Source organism: Delphinapterus leucas, chromosome X (assembly GCF_059928025.1).
Source record: "Delphinapterus leucas isolate spDelLeu-1000000601 "Yukka" chromosome X, BTC_Dleu_Yukka2, whole genome shotgun sequence".
NCBI classification, from domain to species: Eukaryota; Metazoa; Chordata; class Mammalia; order Artiodactyla; family Monodontidae; genus Delphinapterus; species Delphinapterus leucas.
In genome coordinates this window covers 79,770,106-79,785,999 of record NC_143150.1, presented here as the reverse complement: position 1 = coordinate 79,785,999, position 15,894 = coordinate 79,770,106, and the positions used below count along the sequence as shown (strand labels likewise).

At 38.8% G+C, this 15,894-nt stretch overlaps 1 protein-coding gene across 5 annotated transcripts in view; it reads right to left on the bottom strand.

The window, feature by feature from the left end:
- The window catches only part of ARHGEF9 (Cdc42 guanine nucleotide exchange factor 9), a 229,633-nt gene that overhangs the window by 29,434 nt on the left and 184,305 nt on the right, over window positions 1-15,894 (bottom strand). For all 5 annotated transcript variants that reach the window (XM_022564102.3, XM_022564092.3, XM_022564103.3 and 2 more), the window contains one exon: window positions 5,452-5,695. In XM_022564102.3, the coding sequence (XP_022419810.1) occupies window positions 5,452-5,695 (244 nt within the window). The remainder of the gene's footprint in view (window positions 1-5,451; window positions 5,696-15,894) is intronic.

The window sequence follows — 15,894 nt, the reverse complement described above, 5'->3', positions numbered from 1 at the left end:
GTTGAATATATACATGTAGGTTTATTTCTGAGCTCCCTATCCTATTCCATTGGTCTATATGTCTGTCTTTATGCCAGCACCATACTGTTTTAATTACTGTAGCTTTGTAATATATTTAGAATCAGTAATTGTGATGCCTCCAGCTTTGTTCTTCTCTCTCATGGGTGTATTGTGGATCCCTGTGAATTTTAGGATTGTCCTTTTTTTCAGTTTCTGTAAAAAATGTCATTGGAGTTTTAATAGGATCATATTGAGTCTACAGATGGCTTTCAGTAAAATGGATATTTTATCAACATTGTCTTCTGTTCCATGAACACAGAATGCCTATTTATTTGTGTCTTCTTTAATTTCTTTCAGCAATATTTTGTAGTTTTCCATGTACCAGTCTTTTACCTCCTTGGTTAAGTTTATTCCTAAGTATTATATTCTTTCTGATGCAACTGTAAATGGGATTGTTTGCTTAATTTCTTTTTCAGAGAGGTTGTTGTTAGTGTATAGAAACACAACTTCTTTTTTGTGTTGACTTTGTATCCTACTAATTTACTGAATTCATTTATTAGATGTAAGAGCTTTTGGTGGAGTCTTTAGGGTTTTCTATACATGAGATGATGTCATCTGGAAACAGGAATAATTTTACTTCTTCCTTCCTGATTTGGAGGCATTAATTAATTATTTAAGCCTAATTGCTCTAGCTAGGACTTCCACTACTATTTTGACTAGAAGTGTTGAAACTGGGCATCCTTCTTGTACCTGATCTTAGAGAAAAAGATTTCAGCTTCTCCTCATTAACTATGATGTTAGCTGTGAGCCTTCCATACATGGCCTTTATTATGTTGAGGTAAATTCCTTCTATACCTTGATAGTTTTTATCATAAAAGGGTGTTGAATTGTGTCAAATGATTTTTCTGCCTCTATAAAGATGATCGTGTGATTTTTTTCCTTCATTTTGTTAGTGTGGTGTATCACATTAATTGATTTTCATATATTGAACAATCCTTGTATCCCAGGGATAAATCCCACTTGGTCATGGTGTATGATCCTTTTATTGTACTGTTGAATTTTGTTTACTAGTGTTTTATTGAGGATATTCCCATGTATTTTGTTAGGGATATTGGCCTGCAGTTTACTTTTCTTGTAGTGGAAGTCTTAATGTTGTTAAATGCCCATTCACACCCAAAGTCATCTACAGATTCAATGCAATCCAATCAAAACCCCAATGGCACTTTTTTTAAAGAAACAGAAAAATCAATCCTAGAATTCATGTGGAAACACAAAAGACCCATAATAGCTAAAGCAATCTTGAGGGAGAAGAACAAAGCTGGAGGCATCACAATTCCTGTTTCAAAATATACTATGAAGCTACAGTAATTAAAACAGTATGGTGCTGGCATAAAGACAGACATATAGACCAATTGAACATGAGGGAGAGCCCAGAAGAAACCCACACATATACAGTCAACATATCTTTGACAAGGCTGCCAAGAGTACACAATGGGGAAAATATAGTTTACTCAACAAATGGTTCTGTGAAAACTGGATATCCACATGAAAAGGAACGAAATTGAACTTCTACCTTACACCATACATGAAAATCAATGCAAAGTGCACTGAAGACTTAAATGTATGACTTGAAACTGTAAAACTCCTAGAAGAAAAGAGGGAAAAATCTTCTTGACAATGATGTCTTGGATATGATACCAAAAGCATAGGCAACAAAGCAAAAGTAGAAAAATAGGACTACATCAAACTAAAATGTTTCAGCACAGCAAAGGAAAGAAACAACAGATTAAAAATGCAATCTATGCAATGGGAGAAAATATTTGCAAACCATATATCCGATAAGGGGTTAATTTCCAAAATATATAAGAAACTTCTATACTCAATAGCAAAAAAACAAATAACTTGATTAAAAATAATGGGCAAAGGACTTGCATAGACATGTACTCAAATAAGTCATATAAATGGCCAACAGGTATATAAAAAAGGACATCACTAATCATCAAGGAAATGCAAATCTAAACCATAATAAAATATCACCTCACTCCTGTTTAGAGAGCTATCTATTATCAAAGAAACAAAAGATAATAAGTATTGGCAGGAATGTGGAGAAACTGGAACCACAGTAAACTGTTGGGAATTAAAATGATTTAGTCATTATGGAAAACATTATGGAGGTTCCTCATAAAATTAAAAATAGAACTAACATATGATCCAGTAACCCACTTCTTGGTATATATCCAAAATAACTGAAATCAGGATCTTGAAGAGATATCAGTACTCTTAGCTTCATTGCAGCATTATTCCCAATAGCCATGATATGGAAACAATCTAAATGTCTGAGGATGGATAAAGGGATAAAGAAAATGTGGTATGTATTTTTGTATACACACACACACACACACACACACACACACACACACACACACATACAGGAATATTATTCAGCCCTAAAAAGGAAGGGAATTCTGCCATATGTGACAACATGGATGAATCTGGAGGACATTTGCTAATTAAAATAATGGTGTCACAGAAGGACAAATCCTGTATTTGTATGAATATGAAGTATCTAAACTAGTCAAACTCATAGATACAGAGAGCAGAATGGTGATTCTAGAGGCTGGAAGGAGGGAAAAATGGGAAGCTGCTTTTCTATAGCTATAAAGTTCCATTTACACAAGATATGAATAAGTCCTAGAGACTTGTTGTACAACAATGAGCCTATGGCTAACATTACTATATTGTGCCCTTAAAACTTTGTGAAAAGTATAGAGCTCATGGTAAGTGTTTTTGCCACTTAAAAAAAAAAACAAGAAAGGCTGAGGTCTCCCCCAGGAGAAGAAATTTTGCCTCACAGCTTCAGACTTACAAGCCCTATAGATGACAGCTTTGGCCTATGCTCATGAGTTCAAGCCTGCCCATGATCTTTGATTCCTGACTGCCTGGAGTTGCTTAGCCAGGCTTCACAATCACATAAGGCAATTCCTTATAATAAATCTCTTAATAATAATGCATCTCCTATTGGTTATGCTTCTCTTGTTGAACCCTGACTGATACAATGAGTTATATTAGATTCTGTATTCTTCAACTGGAGAGTTACTTATGATAAATTATGTTTGAAAAAGCAAGTTACAGAGTAATATGTATTAAAAAAAGCAAGTTGAAAAAGCAAGTTAAAGAAAAAGCAAGTTACAGAGTAATATGTATAATATAATGTATAGTATAATATAATTTTTCTAAATAAAAATAAAGTCTTATGTGTATGTATGTTTATATGAGCTTAAGATTAGTACAGAAAGAGGCACACCTAATTAATACTGATTATCTCACACAGCTTAGGAGCAACAGAAAAGGAAAAAGAGTGCTAAACTTTATTACATTTCCATATGTGTTTAAACATTTATTATGACCATGTATTTATTTTGTAATTAAAAAATAAAAATAAAAAACATAAAAATTATGGTAAATCCATATGACAACCATAAAACATAATAATTAAAATAGTAAATGATTTAGAGAAATGATAATGATATAATTTTTAGTGAAAAATAAGGACATAAAATTATATCTATCCATCAAGAAGTGGCAGAAGTTGAAGGAGACAGATATAAAGATTCAGCCACCCTAGTTTTTTTTTTGTTGTTGTTTTTAGACACATAGAAAAAAAAAAGATGGGAAGGAAATATATCAAAATGTTTACAAAAGTTATCTCTGGGTAGTATGTTCATGTGTGATTTTTAGTTTTTTTCTTGTATTTTTTGTGTTTCTTTCCCCAAAATTGCTTACAATGAAAATGATTTACTGTTATAATCAGACCAAAAACCTTAATATTTTTAAAAAGATGAACATAAGCTGTCAGGAAGTAATTTCTGGAAGATTTTATATTGTGTGGGAACCAGAGGGAATGGTATGAATCTTCAAATTGATCTAGGGTTTGCAAAAAGCACACTAAGGCAATTCCTCTAATAGCACTAACAACCTAGACAGGGTCAGAAGTTGCTGGCGCCTGCCATTGGGAGAAGCAGCCAGTAGCATTTCTGTAATGATTCCACATTATGTCCCAAAGCAGTGCCCATAGACTGAAAGCAAATTGACTCCAATGGGACTTAAAGTGAATTATCAATATGCACTCTACCCTAAACCTGAGAAGACTAGGATAAGACTAAGCAGTGTCTTTCTGATTATCCTTCCTTGCCTCTGGACCATTTCAATCGTTAACACTTCAGATAGGAGAATACATTTGCACCAGGACTCAAATGGTAGGCCCATTTTTCTAGAGGCAGTTTCTACCAACTTGAACATACAGGTGTTTTAAGGTATAATTCTCCTCCCTTATAAGTGAGTAAAAACCAGAAATTCTTGTGTCTTCTCATGAAATTTCAATGCCTGGCTGTTTGATATTTTTATGCCAGAAAGGCAGGACGATGAGTAAGAGACCAGATAGTACTTTGTAAACCACAAAGCTAAAGCCTAAATCCCACAGTTGGAAAGCAGCATAAAAAGTATCTCTACCAGCTATATTCCCTTTGGAAAGGAAAACAACTTATTTCAAGCCAAAGAGTATAATTTAGTATGATTCTAAATCGTGCAAGTGGTCATGGTTTTAGACCCTGTTATATTTTCTATAATTTACTTTAAAAGACTTTCATAAAGAGTGCATGATATATACATGCACATTAATTTTAATCTATACTCTAGGGGCATTTAGTTAACATCTAAAATGCCCTAATCTGGAATATACACTCAAGAGGAGCAGTTCAGTCGCCTTAATGCAGGAGGCCTAATTAGCCTAATACATGTTAAAAATGAATTTTCACTGATAAAAAAAGAATGCTGTGCAAGATGTGCCCTGGCCACAAAAGTCTTACAGGCACTTTAGCCCTCACAAGAACTAGGTATAAGAATTCAGTGAACCCTACAGCCTATACATACACTTCAGAAGGAAGCCTGAAGTTTAAGATTGAAAATGGGTACTATATTTTGGCCCTTGTCAGAGGATTTTGTCACTAGACTCTGACTAGGAACTTAGCTGAATCCTAGATGTTACCAAATCTGCCTCGACTAACCTAACCTTTTTACAGAAGATGCTGTTTGTTATGTATCTAAGGACAGAGTTGGGACTTCACTGAAAATACAGAACAGGCTCTATGACTGCTTTTGTGTTTGTTTGCTAATAAATTTTTGTATGTTTGGGAGAATCGAGCCTGAGGTTTTATTTCAGTGTAATAATCTTATCTAGTAATGAGAATGTAGGGGAGACCAACCTCTATCACTTAACCTTGACTAATAGAAACTATTGGTATCTACCAAAAATAACCTAATAATAGGGGACCACCAAAGTGGATTAGGTTAGTTTGCAATAAAAATCTTCTCTGCCTCTGAAAAAATGAAAACTAATTTAACTCACTATGTTCTTCATAGCCATATTCTTCTTTCTCCTCTCAGGTCACTTACCGATTTTTTCATCTTCCTGCACCATTTTCCTCTCTTCTCTGAAAGCCCTGAGCCAGCGTATCTTCTCCTCCAACTTCTTGGCAAAGAATAGGTGAATCTCCTCAGTTTCCTTGTTATGAAGCTTGAAGGCATTTTTCATGCTGACATTGAAGTCATCATCTCTGCCATCTTCAATGTCAACTACCTCATATTTATCCATATCAATGCGGCCTTTGTAGTACAGGATGTCTCTCCGGATCAGGTCCTAGGTAGGAAGAAAGAGAAGGCTTTTTGTTGAAGGTATGTGGAGGGTGGGTACCAGGAGACTCGGCACATGGGCGTAGCAGGATGCTAACATTGCCATTGTTCTGGAGTATCAATGAGGGGTGGTTTGGTCTAAATTTGGGCAGGTTAGCTTAGTGTATGACACTAATAGTTGGTTAACTAGATGCTCTTAGAGAAAGCCTCTGGCCTACATCCATAGAGTTTGTCTCAGACCTCAGCCTCGATCCATGTATGTGTTTGCAAGACTGCTGATGGGAAGTAGGAAGCAGTAAGTCACACAAGCACAGTTAGCAAGGGCTTTTCCTCTTTCACAATATTTGGAAGCCTTCCAGAAGTATGAAATGAATTGGTTGGTTGCGTGCAGTATACACAGGAATCCAAGCAAGCCAATGAGACTTACATATCAGAGGGGAGATGAGTGATAATAGTAGCTAGGTGGCCACAGGCTGCTGGCCAGGAAAGATTACTTAGGGAAGGTTGAACATTTAGCACTCTGGGGAGTTTTGGAGAAGGCATAGTCTAGCAGGAGAAATGGGGGGAAAGTGAATATAAAGCTTCATATATTGGCATGAATGAATCTCACAAATCTTATTCTGTGAGAAAAATAAAAGTTGTAGTTGGATACAAATAGTATATTTCCTATCTGTTATGATTTTTGTTTTGTTCTTGGGTACACAGAATTGAATCCCAAATCTCAGTCCATGAGACACTCATCATTACTCAATGCATAGTGCTCTGATTTCTCTATTTATTTACTTACTTACTTTTAATGATGTATTAACTTTCGGTGAACCCACTGCTCATTCCAAAAGCTACGACGCCAAGGCAACCTCCATATTGAATCACATGCTCATCATTCCCCTGGTTTCTTTTCTATATAGCTTTATCTCATCTATATCTATTCCATTTATATAAGGTTTAAAAACATACAAAACAATGCCATCTAATGTTTAGGCATACATACATATGTACAATAATTATGTAAAAATATACAACAATGATACATGCCAAATTCAAGAGAGTACAGAGAGGAGAATGGGGACAAGTGAGAAAGAAGGAAAAGGAAGGGAAGAAAAGAGGGAGAGGATAAAGACTGTATTTGTAATGATTTATTTCTTAAGTTGGATAGTAAGTGTTCATTATATTGTTTTTATATCTTTTTGAATATCAAGAATTTCATAAGTTAAAAAAAGAAAAACAGAGGGGTGGATGAAATGAACTGTGGGTCTGTGGAATGTAAGGTCTGATAAGTAACTGTCTCACAATGGTCTTTCAGCCCCATCTCCTCTCAGCACTGCCCTCAGCTTCCCTTGAAAACACACCTACTGCTGCATGTGATGTGGCTGAGTCTGTCCAAGGAGGGCCCCAGTGAGCCCTGCTCTGACAGATGTCTTCTACTAGTAGCAGGGGCCCTTTCTGGCCAGCTCTCCCTCCTCTCTACTTATATTTGGCCTTCTAGACTATCTGATAGAGTCAGAAATGTTCATTAATTTTTATTACCATTACATGGTCTGGTTAAACTATTCCCATTTTACTGAATTGTCTGACATGCCTCACAGTTCACAGCTGCAGGCTACCTGCAAAGAATTTGCCTTTGGCCACTCACATTCCCAGTCCTAACTCTTCACACTGTATGGTAAACTCCACTTTTCTGTAGGGCTGGGGAAGGCTGTCTTTAAGGATTCCCAGCATAGCTCTATCAATCTCAAAGCCCCAGGCTGGGAAATACAGGTGTTGATAAATTGCTTTGCAAAAAATAACAATCATGGTGTTCTTCTTCCTTTCATAGTGATTATGCATATAAATAGGCTTTCGAGTACAGATGGGTTCTGATCTGTTGGGTAACATTGGCATCAAGTTTATAGGAGAGAGAGTTCTGCTGTATGGAGTGGGACAATGTAGCTCCAAGCTTGTTTCAGAGCCTGGATTCCTTTCACCATGCTCAAAGTGGACAAGCTCAGTCCTGCCAAAATGATGTGGTGGCGCCCATGCACTGACTTCCATAATCCCCAGGAACACTTTGTGAAACATATGCATAAAAAGTAGGCCCTGTCAGGCTAATATAACTACAAAAGCAGAACAAGCTGAGGAGAATGGATCAATGTAAACTACTTTGATCTTGTAAAGTCTTGAAACCTGCCTTACAATACATAATACAAATACACACAGACCTGGACCACACAGCTAATAGGTGGGTGTCCACCTGGCTAGAACATGGGCAGGCTCAACGTCCCTCTATTCCTAACTTCAGCCTGCAGCTTCCTTTCCCTCTGAGTTGGAACGTCATAACCATTGTTAGCCTTCAAAATCTTTACTAGTTTCCAAAAATGGAAAGAATGTATACGATCTTGGAGCTAAATTTAAAGCATCAACTGAAACTCCTATTGTTTCTTTAGGTATTTATCGATAATAAGGAAAGAGAAAGAATTCAATGTTTGTGGCACGGGAGCAGGGCTAGAAGGATGTGTCATTAAAATTCTCCCTTTGCCTGCCCTTTCTGGCTCCCCAGAGCGTTGAATGTGAGTTTTCAGGCATCAGATTAGTCATAAAGCCAAGTGTAGAAATGTGATAGGAATGATTAAGAATGATCCACTGTTCAGAAAATCCAACCAGAAAGGGTAGCTAAGGCCACCAAGCAGCATGGAATGAATGGTGGAAATAACATGAGTTAGAGCCTGAAGTTCTGAGTTTGAATCCTAGCTGCTTAACCTACTAGCTGTGTTGTACTGGGCAAATGAATTAACCTCACTGAGCCTCGATTTCCTCAACTATAAAACTAGGAGAGTCATTCTCACCTTGTAAAATTGTAAAGCTCAAATCTAAACATGCAGTTTCCAGGTCATGAGGCCAGCCTTGTCTGATAAACATGGTGCTGAGCTTTCTTTCTTCTAGATCAGTGTTTCATATCTCTTTAAAACTCCTTTTGATAAATCTAAAAATCCCACTGCCTCCTTTAATTCATTTAAACTTTCAAAATAAGTTAAATATTGTGACTGAAAAAAAAACAAAGCAAAAGTAATTCTGAATATTTTTAAATTTACATAGCTACCCCACCGTCTCTGGAAATTCCATATACCCTTTCAGTGTAGGGGTGGTGGTAGTGGTGGGTGGCAAATACTGTTTGCCACTCACTCACCAAAATCACAGATCTATACTTAGGTTCACACTAACATCCCCTCCCTGCCCCCAAAGAAGCCTCCTATTTCAATCCTTCCAGCCTTCAAGATCAAAGTCATACATTCTTCTTCCTCAAAGCAGCCTTCCCTGATTGCACCATCCAGCTCAAGTTACTATGGTTTTCCTTTTTTGAATGCTAGCACTGACTATGAAGACCCTTATACAATTGGCACTCAGTTACCACACTAGTGAATTTGCATTAGTTCTGTTTTACAGCTTTTAATTTTGTCTGTCCATTCAGGCTGTGCCCAGCACTGAGTCTTCCTTGGTCCTTCCTCACTTAGGAGTTATCCAGGGAAGGACAGCTGATAAAGCTTCAGAGGTTTTTCTGCTCAGCTTCTACACATAACAAGGGGGCAAAGCCCTCCTGAGCCCTAGTTACCTGTGGTACTACTGAGACCAGAATGCCCACATGCCAATTGTTAATGGTGGCCTGAGTGCTTTCAAAGGGACATGGTGAATAGGTGCTCACCACAGATGCTATTTGGGTCATCACAAGTTATCTGCCTAAATGGGATTGTTTCTAATAGGATGGCAGCCTTCCTCCATTTCCTTTCCACTCATCCAAGTTGGAGGAGATTAAGGGAGCTAGTGCTTCTCTAGTAGGGCCCTGGCAGTCTGCAGCCAAGCACTCTGGCCCTGGCCCTGGCCCTAGCCATAGCCCCAGCAAGGAGCCCACCCCCGTCCCTCACATTACATGACTGAAACAGCTGGGAGCTGTTTGAATTTGGCCTCACTGGGTATTCATGGGGTTTAATAAAACACTGCAGGACATTTTATACAAATGACAGATGCTACAATCTGGAGAATGCAACTCTTCAGGATTGCAGCCTGCCTCACTTGCTTGTCAGTAAGGTTCTCCCTAGCTCTTTAGAGGGGGCCCTGGCTACTCACCCCTAGCCTGACAACCTGGTTTTATCTCAGATCCTAGGGAAGGCACATGGTGCTGGGACTGGATTTGTCTTTATCATTATTGTATGCCAGCATCTACAGTACATACTTAATAATAACAAAATAATAACAACAACAATGGCAACAGTGAACACTTAACCAACATACATTATGCGCCAGACATTATTCTAAATGCTTTGCATTTCCCCCCAGCTTTACTGAGGTATAATTGACAAAATTGTATATATTTAAGGAGTAATATGTGATGTTTTGATATACGTATGCATTATGAAATGATCACCACAATCAAGCTAATTAACATATCCATCATCTCACATAGTTACCTTTTTTTTTGTGATGAGAACACTTCAGATCTATTTTCTTAGCAAATTTCAATTATACAATACAGTGTTGCTAACTATAGTCACCATTTGTACATTAGCTCTCCAGAAGTTATTTGTCCTACATAACTGAAAGTTTTTACCCTTTGACCAACATATCCCCATTTCTGCCACCCCCATGAGTCCATGGCAACCACCATTCTACTCTCTACCTTTATGAGTTGGCCTGTTTCACATTCCATATATAAGTGAGATAATACGGTATTTGTCTTTCTGTCTTATTTTACTTAGCATAGTGTCCTCCAGGTTCATCCATGTTGTTGGATATGGCAGGCTTTCCTTAGTTTTTAATGCTGAATAATATTACATTGTGTGTGCGTGTGTGTGTGTATGACATTTTCTTTATGTGTTCATCCATTGGCAGCTACACTTTGCATTTATTAACTTAAATCATTCTCACAACAATCCTACAAGTTAGGTTCTGGTATAACCCGATTTTATGAGGAACTGTGGACATAGAGCAGTTAAGAAACCTGCCGAGGAATAAAAGCTACCATTTATGGCACTGCTGGGCTTTGAGACTAGGCTATCTGGCTCTAAAAATCTGTGCTTGTTTTAACCACTGTGTATACTGCCTCCCAATAAAAATGCGCTGAATGAATGATTAGTAACACTGCATATACAGTAATCAATGGCTAATATTTATTAAGTTTACTGTGTGCCAGGCACTGCAACTGTACTGTCTCATTTACCCCTCACAACCTCCCTTCCATGTAGATACTATTATGGTTCCCATTTTGCAAATGAGGGGATAATAAAAGGCACAGAGAATTTGTCCAAGGTCACACAACTGATGGGAAAAAGGAAATTGGTGGCCTCTTGTCTGGCCCTAGAACCCATGCTCTTGACATTATACTTTACTACTTCCCAATACTTCAGGTGATTCTCCTCAAAGCCTCCTGAGATGAATTCTGTCATCAGCCTGATTTGACACTGATAAAAATAAGGAGTTAAAGAACTGGCCCAAATTTAGACAAATTAGTAAGAGACAAAGTCTAGGACTCAGGTGTCCTGGTTTTACAACCCCTGGTTTTAAAGCAGAAATCTTCTTTCTGCTCTATTCCATCACTGATGCTACTGTTGCATTCCTGAGTTGTCCTGAATGGCTCATTCTCCAAGTCTGGCCCTTTAGTGCACAAAGAAATGGTCCAAATGCAGAAAGTTCCATGAATAGAAGAAATCCTCTCTCCAGCATCTTTATACTCTGTTTAGTTCTGATTCTCCCAGTATATGGTGAAAGTGACATAAATACTGAGCAGTTATGACACAGGGGACAACAGAGCATGTCCAGACTGGCACAATTGATGATAAATGGGGAAAAGGCTGTTAGGGGCAACTGCAGTGTTGTAGGAATATTGGCGGATGATTGATTGAAGAGAGGTAAAAGGGGCTCTCCTCTCTTCCCCAGTAAAAAGTGAAAGGGAAGAAATGAAAAAAGAGATAAATTCCCCAAAGCAACAAAGTAATGTTCAATATAATCATCTCAGGAGGAAAATAACAAAATACATTATTAACCAAAATAGCAGGGCAATAAGATTCAGGGGAGCAGAGACATTAAGGACACCATAAAGGACAAGAAGAAAGAGAAAAAAGAGTCTTATCAGGTTTTTCAAAAGAAAAGTGACAAACAAAGAGGGAAGCGGCAAAAATTAAAGAAAGGATCACATAATTAGAAGCCACTGGTGTCATTTCACACCTACTATAATGGTCACTTAAAAAGTATCTTCATATATATATTCACACACATACATGCACACTCTGAAACAAGCTACAATTTCTTCAAGCTGTTCTAAGTGGTGCATGCAATCCCAACTTCCAATGTGCAAAATGGGGAAGTTTTGGCTTAACTTATTGGGAATTAAGAGAATCTTAAGACTGGATGAGAATTTAGTAACTGGGCCAAATGATCTCAGGGATCAGATGGGTCTATCAATCTCTCTTATACTATTTCTGGCAGGAAATCATCTAGCACATTTGGGGGTACATCTAGTGACAGAGACGTCACTATCTTACAAGGCTGCTTAGTTCTTTATTGGGGTGGGAGAAGACTAAGATTAACAAGTACCCACTAGGTGTCAGGCCCTCTATCAGGCATTTTACATGCATTGACTTCATTTAATCTTCACAACAATCCTGTAGAGTAGTTATTATCTTCATTTTACAGATGATAAAATGAAGGTGGAGAAAGTGAAGTCATTTGCTTGAAGTCATGTAGTTAGTGAGCACTGGAACTAAGAAGCCCAAAATTGAACATAAATTTTATGCTTTTCTACCACTCCACATTGCTTCTATCTGCAAGGAAACTGAAGAAAATCTGAAGTGCCAGGGTGAAATCCTGATATCTTCTGTCTAGTGCAACCCTCTCATCAACTAGTCTAGTTACTGGCAAGATAGAAGCTGGATTTTATGTGACATGACCTGCTCTTAGGAAACCAATGGAGAGTCCCTGTCACTGTACCTCCTTTTAAATGTTCACAACTCTTTAATAATCTATTATAGGAGGGACTGTAAAGATGGCAGAGGAGTAAGATGTGGAGATCACCTTCCTTCCCACAAATACATCAAAAATACATCTACATGTGGAACAACTCCTACAGAACACCAACTGAATGCTGGCAAAAGACCTCAGACTTCCCAAAAGGCAAGGAACTCCCAAGGTACCTGGGTAGGGCAAAAGAAAAAAGAAAAAGCAGATACAAAAGAATAGGGATGGGACCTGCACCTCTGGGAAGGAGCTTGAAGGAGGAAAAGTTTCCACACACTAGGAAGTCCCTTCACTAGCTGAGATGGGAGGTGGGTGGGGGGGAAGCTTCAGAGCCATGGAGGAGAACACAGCAATAGGGGTGCGGAGGGCAAAGCAGAGAGATTCCCACACAGAGGATCGGTGCCGACCAGCACTCACCAGCCTAAGAGGCTTGTCTGCTCACCGGCCAGGGTGGGTGGGGCTGGGAGCTGAGGCTTGGGCTTTGGAGGTCAGAACCCAGAGAGAGAACTGGGGTTGGCTACGTGAACACAGCGTGAAGGGGGCTGGTGCTCCACAACTAGCCAGGAGGGAGTCTGGGAAAAAGTCTGGAACTGCCTAAGATGCAAGGGAACATTGTTTCAGGGTGAGCAAGGAGAGGGGATTCAGAGCACCATCTAAACCAGCTCCAGAGATTGGCGCAAGCCACGGCTATCAGCTCGGACACCAGAGATGGGCATGAAATGCTAGGGCTGCTGCTTTAGCCACCAAGAAACCTGTGTGCAAGCACAGGTCACTATCCACACTTCCCCTCCAGGGAACCTGGGCAGCCTGCCACTGCCAGGGTTCCGGGATCCAGAGAAAACTTCCCCGGGGGAACACACAGCGTGCATCAGGCTGTTGCCATGTCCCACAAGCCTCTGATGCCACAGGCTTGTGCTGCATTCCGTACCCCTCCCTCCCCTGGCCTGAGTGAGCCAGAGCTCCCTAATAAGCTGCTACTTTAACCCCGTCCTGGCTGGGTGGGGAACAGACGCCCTCACGTAACCTATGCGCAGAGGCGGGGCCAAATACAAAGCTGAACCGCAGGAGCTGTGCAAACAAAGAAGAGAAAGGGAAATCTACCCCAGCAGCCTCTTGAGCCGCAGATTAAATCTCCACAATCACCTTCATGTACCCTGCATCTATGGAATACCTGAATAGACAACAAATCATCCAAAAATTGAGGTGGTGGACTTTGGGAATAACTGTAGACTTGGGGTTTGCTTTCTGCATCTAATTTGTTTCTGGCTTTATGTTTATTTTAGGTTAGTATTTAGAGCTAATTATCATTGGTAGATTTGTTTATTGATTTGGTTGTTCTCTTCATTTTTTTTGCATATATATTTTTTCCTTTTTCTCTTTTTGTGACTGTGTATGTGCATGCTTCATTGTGTGATTTTGTCTGTATAGATTTGCTTTTACCATTTGTCCTAGGGTTCTGTCTGTTGGGATATTTTCTTTTTTTGCATAAATTTTAGCACTTGTTATCATTGATGGATTCGTTTTTTGGTTTGCTTGTTCTCTTCTTTCTTCTTTTATATTACTTTTTTAAAATAATATTTTTTTATTTTAATAACAATATTTTATTTTATTTTTTCCTTTCTTCCTTTTTCTCCCTTTCCTTCTGAGACAAGTGGCTGACAGGGTCTTGGTGTTCGGGCTGGGTGTCAGGCCTGAGCCTCTGAGGTGGGAGAGCTGAGTTCAGCACACTGGCCCACCAGAGAACTTCCAGCCCCACGTAATATAAAAAAGCGAAAGTTTTCACAGAGATCTCCATCTCAACACTAAGACCCAGATCCACTCAACAACCAGCAAGTTACAGTGCTGGACACTCTATGCCAAACAACTAGTAAGACAGGAACACAACCCCACTCACTAGCAGAGAGGCTGCCTAAAATCATAGTAAGGTCACAGACACCAAAAATCACACCATCGGACGTGGTCTTGCCCACCAGAAAGACAAGATACAGTCTCACCCACCACAAGACAGGCACCAGTCCCCTACACCAGGAATCCTACACAACCCACTCAAGCAACCTTACTCACTGAGGGCAGACACCAAAAACAACAGGAACTACGAAACTGCAGCATGCAAAAAAGAGACCCCAAACACACTAAGTTAAGCAAAATGAGAAGACAGAGAAATACACAGCAGATGAAGGAGCAAAGTAAAACCTCACCAGACCAAAAAATGAAGAGGAAATAGGCAGTCTACCTGAAAAAGAATTCAGAGTAATGATAGTAAAGATGATCCAAAAGCTTGAAAATAAAATGGAGAAAGTACAAGAAACATTTACCAAGGACCTAGAAGAACTAAAGAGCTAACAAACAATGATGAACAACACAATAAATGAAATTAAAAATCCTCTAGAAGGAATGAATAGCAGAATAATTGAGGTAGAAGAATGGATAAGTGACCTGGAAGATAAAAGAGTGGAAATAACTACTGCAGAGCAGAATAAAGAAAAAAGAATGAAAAGAATTGAGGACAGGGAACATATGTATATGTATAGCTGATTCACTTTGTTATAAAGCAGAAACTAACACACCACTGTAAAGCAAATATACTCCAATAAAGATGTAAAAAAAAAAAAAGAATTGAGGACAGTCTCAGAGACCTCTGAGACAACATTATCACACCAACTTTTGTACTACAGGGGTCTCAGAAGAAGAGAAAAAGAATGGGACTGAGAAAATATGTGAAGAGATTATAGTTGAAAACTTCCCTAATATGGAAAAGGAAATAGTCAGTCAAGTCCAGGAAGTGCATAGAGTCCCATACAGGATAAATTCAAGAAGAAACACAGCAAGACACATATTAATCAAACTAATGAAAATTAAATACAAAGAAAATATATTAAGATCAGCAAGGGAAAAACAACAAATAACATACAAGGAAACCCCCATAACGTTAACAGCTGATCATTCAGCAGAAACTCTGCAAGCCAGAAGGGAGTGGCAGGACATATTTAATAAACTGATGAAAGAGAAAAACCTACAATCAAGATTACTCTACCCACCAAGGATCTCATTCAGATTCGATGGAGAAATTAAAAACTTTACAGAGAGGCAAAAGGGAAGAGAATTCTTCACTAAACCAGCTTTACAAAAATGCTAAAGGAACTTCTCTAGGCAGGAAACACAAAAGAAGGAAAACACCTACAATAACAAAGCCAAAACAATTAAGAAAATGGTAATAGGAGGATA